General features: G+C 46.3%; 1 protein-coding gene across 1 annotated transcript in view; it reads left to right on the top strand.

Moving 5' to 3' along the window:
• The window catches only part of GLUL (glutamate-ammonia ligase), a 10,778-nt gene extending 1,567 nt beyond the window's left edge, over positions 1-9,211 (top strand). The window contains exons 2-7 of the mRNA XM_077763233.1: positions 1,791-1,969; positions 3,684-3,845; positions 5,493-5,639; positions 6,044-6,171; positions 6,344-6,543; positions 7,309-9,211. Of these exons, the coding sequence (XP_077619359.1) occupies positions 1,804-1,969; positions 3,684-3,845; positions 5,493-5,639; positions 6,044-6,171; positions 6,344-6,543; positions 7,309-7,627 (1,122 nt within the window). The 5' untranslated portion in view covers positions 1,791-1,803 and the 3' untranslated portion in view covers positions 7,628-9,211. The remainder of the gene's footprint in view (positions 1-1,790; positions 1,970-3,683; positions 3,846-5,492; positions 5,640-6,043; positions 6,172-6,343; positions 6,544-7,308) is intronic.
• The last annotated feature ends 293 nt before the right edge of the window (positions 9,212-9,504 follow it).

Below are 9,504 nucleotides of genomic sequence, written 5' to 3'. Positions count from 1 at the left end.
AAATCCGCGAAGACCACAAACAACGAAGATGAAGACGACCAGGCGTCGCCCTCCTCGGAGTCCGCCTCCAACTGCTTCGGCTTCGTCACCTACTCCGTGAACTCGGGAGAGAGATCGCGAGTGAAGATTAAGGCCGTGACCCACCAGCCTGCGTATTCCTGCTCGTCCCGGTGCGATCCCGATCGCTCCCAGACCCCTTCTCCGTCTCCCTCTCCGTCTCCCTCGCCCAGAAAGCTCCGGTGCGTGGACCAGCGAGAGCTGGAGAACCCAGAGAGACGCGAACGCCACTCCAAAAGGAGAAGGGCCAGGGAGGGCAACCCCAACAATCCGATTGACTTTCTGTGGCTGGGGTGAGTGAAGAGGCAGAGAGGACGACCCCGGAACCGGCGACAGCTGCAGAAACCGCTAGAAAGTGCAGACTCCCATTTTCACCCCCCAAGCTTGTAAACTCAGCACCTCGGAGGCACCAGTCTGTGACAGTAGACTAGAATGTTGGCATCCAGCTCCTCTCACCGAAAAGAGCGGGAAATCTGGAACGGAGGCTTAAAGGGAGAAAGTGTGGCTTGGTGTTGGAGGTGTAACAGGTTGGGGAGGAAGGCCAGAGACTTGGGTTGTAGCTTTTAGTGGGAGCTGAAGGCAAAAGGTATTGTTCCTTCGGCCTTCAAAGGCAGGGAGGGGGGTGGGGCAGGGATGAGGGGGGTATGTGACCGACCAAGGACCTCTGGAGGAGGTATGCAAAGGTTCTCCAATGCAGGAGACCAGACAAGAGGAGGTTCTGCTCTTCCCCAAGGGAAGGGGTGAGGCTCTTGGAGGGAGAAGCAGTTCTGTTTTCAGCCGGGCAGACCTGGACGGTTGCCCATAGAAACTTAGCCACTGTACTTCAGAAAGTTGCCCAAGTCGTTGGAGGAGAACAATATGTTCCCTTTCCAGTCACTCTGGGCCACTGAGCTGGGAGGGAGGGGTACAACATTTCCTCTTGTGTTGGCGGTTTTCTCCTCTTTCAGAGGCTTTGTGGCAGTGGCTTGCAGTTTATAGTGGGCCTCAGCTTTTGAAAACCCAGATCTTTTTGTTACCCAAGTGGGAATTTCCTCATTTCTTTGAAAAGTTCTCTGGTGGAATCTGAGAATGTCAATCACAAACTTAAATCTGCCTTCCTAAGTGGGAAAAGACCCATGGAAATGATGCCAGTGTGCATCTTAGAATCCAACAGATAAGCTCTTTGGACATCTTGGGGATTGGGAGATTGTAATAGCTGTACTGCTTTTAGGAAGCCCCCCAGCCTTGTAAATCTTCTAGCTCAGCCGCCCTGCCCCTTGTTTCTTCCTACCATGTCAGTGTGTGGTGTGCCTTGTGGAGACGTGGACGAATCTCCAAAGAGGATTTTTCACTGAGATGCTGGCTTGGTTGCAAAGAAAAGGCAAGACTGACCAAGAAACCTTGTGTGGTTTTGTTTTTTGGCTGACCCCCTTCCCCCCATGTCTAAGTAGCAAAAATAAGAGACTTCCCCTACATTGGCTACACTGAGAAAGTAGAGCTTAGTCCTCACAAGTGTAGGTTCTAGCTTGAGGAAACCTATAAGGAGATTTTTGTCTAATATCAAAACTTAAATCTCACTGAAAGCAGAATGAATAAAATGTGCCTTTGAGAGTGTGACTTCCAAAGGGAGGGGATGACCTTCCTCCTGTGACTTTGTGATTTAATCGTCCCTATTGAGTCCTTCTGGTGGAGGATGGAGGGTCCGGTTTGGAGCATGTGATCTTAAGTTTGGTTTTGTTGGTTTTTCTCTGCAGAACAACTTCCACCATGGCCACCTCTGCGAGTTCCCACTTGAACAAAGGCATCAAGCAGGTGTACATGTCCCTGCCTCAGGGCGAGAAAGTCCAAGCTATGTACATATGGGTTGATGGTACTGGAGAAGGCCTGAGATGCAAGACCCGGACCTTGGACAGTGAGCCCAAGTGTATAGAAGGTGAGAGACTGAGCAGACTGGGAACCAGGTGGGGCAGGGGTGGGAGCTGACTGAAACTGAGCTACTAGATTTGGCTACTTTATTATTCTATTTGTAAAGCTTTTATAACGCAGGGTTTTTCAGACTTCATTCAGTCAACTTTAAGCTCCTACACTGCCTCAAAACCTAACAACAATGGACCCCTTTATTGAAAAAGAAACTCGCATGTAAGCCAGCATATTGAAGAAAAAAGATTAAAAGTCTAGTTGGGGCATGAGGGGGGCTGCAGACTTGGCTGACTTAGGCATCCCTACATAGTTGGCTCTAAGGCGTCCCCAAGAACCCGATTTGAAAACCACTGCTCTAACCTGACCATGCCATCTGCTTTACAAACCCTTTGAATACTGTTTCGCACTCTTTATCAGCGAGGTTCTAGATGGAAAGCAAACTCTGTAAAGTGGTTTCTAAATACGACTAGCCATTCATTTGTTTTTAGTTGATGCCACTTTTGGAAATTCTTAAATCACCTGATTGCTTATCACCCTAGGAGCTATTACATGAGTTGTGACCTTCATTTTTCAGTCTAGACCAAGCCATAGCTCTCTTCTTTTTGGAAGGAATCAGAGAAAAAATACCACCTTTTTACCTACTTTTAAGATGGCTTACTCTTTTGATAATATTCACGCAGGAGTGAATGCATGACCATAAAATAAGGTATATATTGTACACCTGCTGTGTGGCAGGTATTAGACAGGCACTGGGGGTACAAGGTAAGAGTCTGGTGTCTTCTGCCTTCAGAGAACTTGTAGTCAACTTGAGAGCTGTAGAAACCAGCTTTTAAAACATAGTAGAGTGGGGTGCCTGGGTGGCTCAGTTGGTTAAGCATCCAACTTTGGGCTCATGTCATGATCTTGCAGTACGTGAGACAGCTCAGAGCCTGGAGCCTGCTTTAGATTCTGTGTCTCCCTCTCTCCCTGTGCCTCCCCTGCTTGCACTGTCTTATAAAAATAAAACATAAAGAACATTTTTTTTAATCTAATTGGGAACGTGGGTAAATGATAATGGGAGCATCCTTGAGTAAGTTATCCTGTTGTCCATTTCCTTATCTATGGAATAAGGATATAACTTGAGCTAGAACAGTCTATAGACACAGTGGGGAGAAAAATTAAAGAAGCAGTACATGTGGCCCGGTGGGTGAATCAGAATCTTTGTTTCTCCTGTTTCAGTTTTTTAACTGATAACTGAGATGTCAGAATAGTTCAGTGTTTATTTTTGAGAGGTGGGCTTAGAGGGGAGAAGACAGAATCCCACACAGCCTCCACCACAGCGTCCTTGCAGACCTGACGCCAGGCTCGAACCCACAAAACCATGAGGTCTTGACCTGAGCTGAAACCAAGAGTGGGACGCTTAACCGACTTAGCCACCCAGGCGCCCCCTCCCCCCGCCCCAGAATATTTCAATTTGTCTCCCTCCTTAGCGAAGATGTCATTCTTGGGTTGTTCTGATGACTTATTTTTCTTGAAGTGATGCAGTGGTGGTACGAACTCACATGGGAAGGACATTAAAGCTCTTGGCACAGTTAATCTAACAATAGAGTTTGCATATTAATGAATCACTGACTTCCTGCGGAAAAAGAGTCTATGTCTTTAGAGATAGAAATGTAAATGAGGGGCTGTACTCTTACCTGAAAAGCCATGCATTTGTAAGTTAATTGTTCCTTCTCTTTTTACCCCAGAGTTGCCAGAGTGGAATTTTGATGGCTCTAGTACTTTTCAGTCTGAAGGCTCCAACAGTGACATGTATCTTGTCCCTGCTGCCATGTTTCGGGACCCTTTCCGCAAGGACCCCAACAAGCTGGTGTTCTGTGAAGTCTTCAAGTATAACCGAAAGCCTGCAGGTGTGTATAGGATAGGTATGGCTATTCATCCCCAATCCATGAGTGTTGTAAAGAGGAGGGACAGGATATTCTAGAATCGGTACTGGGAACACTAGACAGTCTTAGAACTATTCCAGGAGTTGGGGCAATTGGACCTATATCTCCACGCCGAACTGCCTCATTCAAAGAAGGTATGTGGCCCATCTTCCCACGATCCTGTATTTGTTGTATAGAACAGTGAATTCCTTTAAATCTGTTTTCCAGTAGCGTTCTCCCATGACCCAGCCCTCCTGCCTGCCTATACATTTGAAAAAGCTGGATTCTGAAATCAGAATGTTGGGTCTAAATTTTGGATCTGTCACTTACTGGCTATAAAACCTTGTCAAGTGATTTATCGTCATACTTCCTTTCCCTGATTTTAAAGTGGGGGGGTATCCATCTCCTGTCTGGGTTCACCAATAACATAAATGTGCCTCTGGGGTCACTGTAACTGCATTTTTGGTTTTTGCCTGACGAGGCTGTTGATCCCAATTCTTAGCCATTCATCTTTTTAAATTCAGCCGAAGATCCACCACTGTTAGGTCTCCCACTGTGCTTGCAGCAAGTCAAGTAGTGCTTGGGCCTTAACTGCTTTTGTTTTGAGAGGCAGTGTACCATGTTGTGGTAAAGGGCATGAGCTCTGAAGCCAAGGTAACCACAGGTTTCCCGGCTCTGCTACTTGCCCTGTAACTTGGGCAGGCCATCTGATGGCCCAGAGCTGAGCTGCATTTTCTCATTTGTAAAATTGGAGGCTTCTAATACCCACTTCAGGGTGGCTAGGAAGATGCAATTGTGGATTTTCCATAATGTAGAGGTCTTGAAATGGTTATTGGGAGGTAGTTAAGCAGCTGATAATAAGTGTACATTTACTTATTTTTTTAAATGTCTATTTATTTATTTTAGGAGGGAGTGAGAATGCATGCACAAGAGAGCAGGGGAGGAGGGACACAGGGAGAGAATCTCAAGCAGACTCCACGCCCATTGTGGAGCCCAGCACAGGGCTCAGTCTTGCAAACCATGAGATCATGACCTGAGTTGAAATCGAAAATTGGACACTTAACCGACTGGGGCACCCAGACGCCCCTATGTTTACTTGTTTTAAAGTTCTTTTTGAGGTTAGAATTTGTTTCCAGATGAGCTCATCTCATTTTAATATTTTACTTTTGTGCTAGCCAACTCGACCCTTAACCCTCTCACCTGGAATGTGAGGGCCCTAATAGACCGTGATTCTCTCAGTGAAAATTGTAGTTTGGCTCTAAATGCCTGAGAAACTAGGGAGAAGTTTGACAACTCAAAGCAGCTGTCTTGTGAATAGAGAGTTTTAAGTGCCTGACATGTGGTACTTGGGAAGCCGCCAGCATGCCGATAAGGTGCAAACTTGCCCTGTTCTGATCTACTGCCATGTGATTGTTTGTGACCCAGGAGTATCCCTACAGATGCATGATTACGACTTCTCCCATTTTCCCCACTTACGTTGATGGGACACCAAAAAAAGGTTTATTCTTCGTCAGTTCAGCTTCTAGTTTTCATTTGAACTTTATGGAATCTGAAGACCTTTTACCCATCAGCGCTATGATTCAGTGTATTTGTCCATATGTCTCTAATGGCACATTGACTCTTTCTTTTTAGAGACCAATTTAAGGCATACCTGTAAACGGATAATGGACATGGTGAGCAATCAACACCCCTGGTTTGGAATGGAGCAGGAATATACTCTCATGGGCACAGATGGGCACCCTTTTGGTTGGCCTTCCAATGGGTTCCCTGGGCCTCAAGGTAAGTTCCCTTGGTGAGAGATGAACCTCCTGCTACCTAGTTGCTTAATTGCCAAGGAAATTCCCTGTCCCCAGAGATGAGAGTGACTGCTTATGGATCAGAAAAGCTATGGGAGATCCATCCCTGAGGCTGGCTGAAATAATACTGTGAAGAGCCCTCCTGGAGCCCTCCTCTTACCCATGTCCAGACATGGCTATTTAGACATTAATATGGAGGGAAACCCTTTGGTTCCACTGAGGTTATGGCCAGAAGGAGCCCCCTGCCTACCACACCCCACCCCCAGGTGAGGGCAGGCATAGTGATTCCGGAGAGCAAGTGTTGAGAGCTTTCTGATTTCTGACTTTTGTGAAAAGGATTTCTTGGTTTTCCTGGCTCTTGACATTTCATCTTAACTGCCTCTGCAGGTCCATACTACTGTGGTGTGGGAGCAGACAGAGCTTACGGCAGGGACATTGTGGAGGCTCACTACCGGGCCTGCTTGTATGCCGGCATCAAGATTGCTGGGACAAATGCTGAAGTCATGCCTGCCCAGGTAAGTGACCTGTTCATCTAGAGGACCTGTGGGCAGGTGGGGACTTCGCTGGCACCCCTCGTTAACCAGAATCTTACGTGGGTTGGAACAGAGGTGAGAAAAGAGGTTTTGGAGCTTCTGAATTGGGGGACGCAGTTGGCTTTCTTTTAAAGGCCAGCCTTGTTCTCTCTAGTGGGAATTCCAGATAGGACCCTGTGAAGGAATCGACATGGGAGATCATCTCTGGGTGGCCCGTTTCATCTTGCATCGTGTATGTGAAGACTTTGGAGTGATAGCAACCTTTGATCCTAAGCCCATTCCTGGGAACTGGAATGGTGCCGGCTGCCACACCAACTTCAGCACCAAGGCCATGCGAGAGGAGAATGGTCTGAAGTGAGTGCCTTCTCCTGCTGGAACCATCTTATTTTCTTTGCCATAGAGTGTGAGGTATTGGGGCCAAGTAACCAGACATGTTGGTTTTTGCCTTAGCTTTTAGCACTTGGCTTCAAAAATTGTCTTCCAGTCCTATTGTTTTTTCCTATTTGAAGAGTACCAAAAAATACTCTAGGAATAGAATTCAAAACTTGTGATGGGGAAAAGAGGACTTAAATTAATGCATTTGAAAATCTTTAATATGAAATAGAAATATAAGCATGTGAATGAACCTAGTGCTTATGTAATGGGTGGGGGAAAATCTTTGATTAGGGTCTTTTCATTCAACAAGTACCATCAACTGAGTGTCTAGTACCATTCTGTGGCACTGGGTGGGACACATAGGTAACAAGGCAGAGTTGCTAGCCTCCTGGAATATTTGATCTGTGGGTATCACAGATTTTGGTGAATTAGAANTTTTTTTTTTTTTTTTTTTTAATTTCTGAGGAAAAGAGCATGAGCAGGGGAGGGTCAGACAGGGAGGGAGACACAGAATCTGAAACAGGCTCCAGGCGCTGAACTGGCTGTCAGCACAGAGCCCAACATGGGGCTCAAACCCATGAACCATGAGATCATGACCTGAGCTGAAGTCGGACGCTTAACCGACTGAGCCACCCAGGCGCCCCAAGTCCCTCCGTTTTTGGACCCATACTTCCTGAACCCTTGCCCTTGAAGGGCGATTTCCTGGTGCCAGATTAGACCCCCATTCTTTTCCGTTTCCTTCAGGTACATTGAAGAGTCCATAGAGAAACTGAGTAAGCGGCACCAGTACCATATCCGAGCCTACGATCCCAAAGGGGGCCTGGATAATGCCCGGCGTCTAACTGGATTCCACGAAACGTCCAACATCAACGATTTTTCTGCCGGCGTGGCCAACCGAAGCGCTAGCATCCGCATTCCCCGGACTGTCGGCCAGGAGAAGAAGGGTTACTTCGAAGACCGTCGCCCCTCTGCCAACTGTGACCCCTTTTCGGTGACAGAAGCCCTCATCCGCACATGTCTTCTCAACGAAACTGGCGATGAACCCTTCCAGTACAAAAACTAAGTGGACTAGACCTGCAGCCATCCAACCCCTCCTAACTTTCCATCCTGCCTCCGTGTTTGCCCCTCTCTTGACTGTCCTAATAGCTATAACTCAAAGGGCAGAGTATCAAGGTCTTTTATTATTCCTCATGCCCAGTTAACATCTCTTGCTTTCTTTGGCCAGAATAGAGGGGTCAAGTTCTTAATCTTTTTACATCCCCCCCCTTTTTCTTCCCCTGTCACTGAAGCTGTCTAGTACATTAGTGGGGAGGGGGTGGGGAGACATAACCACTGTTTCCATTTAATCAGGTGTGTTTGTCCAATAGGTGTAGCTATCCGGACAGAGCATAGTATTTGTGAAGGGAGGGGGAGGGCTTTTTCTTCCAGGTAGCTGAGTGCTGGGGTGGGGGGGGGGAGGGCGGGTTACTTACTCTAGGTTAAGTTAGGATTTCCTCTCTTGGTGGGAAGTTCCACTTTGTATAAAGTTATAACCAGCTTTCTGTTAAAAGTGAGACTTAGGAGAGAACCAGGCAGGAAAATGGGCCCTGTCCTCCTGGTACAGCGCTTCCCTTACCTGGGGCTTAAATGCCCTCACCTGAAGACAAGTTCAGCAGAAGGATGGATTGACCTACCTTAGAAGAAAAAGTTCTTATTGCTTGGTCCTCCGTTTATAACACAAAGCAGAATAGTATTTTTATATTTAAATGTAAAAACAAAAAAAATTATATATATGGGTGTGCAGATATGTGTGTTGTTTTGTTTTGTTTTCCTAAAGTAGGAAAAACATTCTGATCCCCGGGAGCCAAAATTTGACATGAATAGTCTGGTTAGAAAGAAGGGATCTCCTTTTGAGTGAGGGTGAGGGAGGCGTGCTTGAAAAAGTTGGCTGTGTGGGACTGTCTGTTCCCTCACCGCCACCCCTGGGCTTCTGTGCCCTGGCCACTCTGGGGAGCAGGTAGACACTGGGTAACCGGAGCACGCACGTTGTGGGCCCTGTGGCTTAGATTTAAAAGACACCCACGTACACACAGAGGTTTAGAGTTAGAGTTGGCTGGTCAACTTGAGCATGTTCCTGACGGGTTTTGGGAGATTATTTTCTGGTGGGACTCGCATGTCACTAAAGCAGGCCTTTTGATATATTAAACATTTTTAAAAAGCAAAACAGGTTTAGATTTTAATCCTCTATTTGTAGGGTTTCTGAGTCTTTTGTTTTACAGAGATTGCTTGTTTGCTTCAACTGTCTCCTTCCCATCTCTGCCCTCTGAGGAGAGGCGGGGAGAGGCCTGGCGTCAAAACACTTGTAATTTTGTATCCTGCTGTCTATTCTCTGAGTATGAGCTACTCCTTTCCTTTGGGAAGGTTCCTGAGGAGTTATTTTTTCTTTTGTATAATAAAAAGCAAACCCCGCCTCCCTCCCTACATTTTTCCTACTGTTTCTGGCTGTTTCCATGTTGGCTGCGGCGGGCCGGCTGTGGTTTTCTTTTGTCATGACGACTTCTAATTGCCATGTACAGTATGTTCAGAGTTAGATAACTCCTCACTGTAAACAAACTGTTAACTGCCCAGAGCAGCTTTCATAAATCAACCTAACATTTATAAGATCTCATCCGACTTGATTCTTTGTGTATTCTTTTAAACCCCCCTGTGCTGTTTCATTCTTTTCTTACCAAAGTTAAGGGGAATTTGGGGGTTTGGGTTTTGGTTTTGTGTTTTTTTTTTTTTTTAAGAGGCAGAGTAAGCTCAGTTTTACCTGTTCTAGGGATTTTTAAAAAATCTGTCTTGAGTCATGTTGGCAACTGGCTCTTCCCTGCACTTTGAGTTTTTAGAATCTTGGGATTAAGAAATACCCTAGCCCTAGAGTTTGGCAGTGGGGTATAAAACCCAATTCTCTCCTCCCTG

Source organism: Crocuta crocuta, unplaced genomic scaffold (assembly GCF_008692635.1).
Source record: "Crocuta crocuta isolate KB4526 unplaced genomic scaffold, BGI_CrCroc_1.0 scaffold3, whole genome shotgun sequence".
NCBI classification, from domain to species: domain Eukaryota; kingdom Metazoa; phylum Chordata; class Mammalia; order Carnivora; family Hyaenidae; genus Crocuta; species Crocuta crocuta.
Note: the sequence above shows the minus strand (reverse complement) of the source record. Positions and strands in the feature narration are given on the sequence as shown.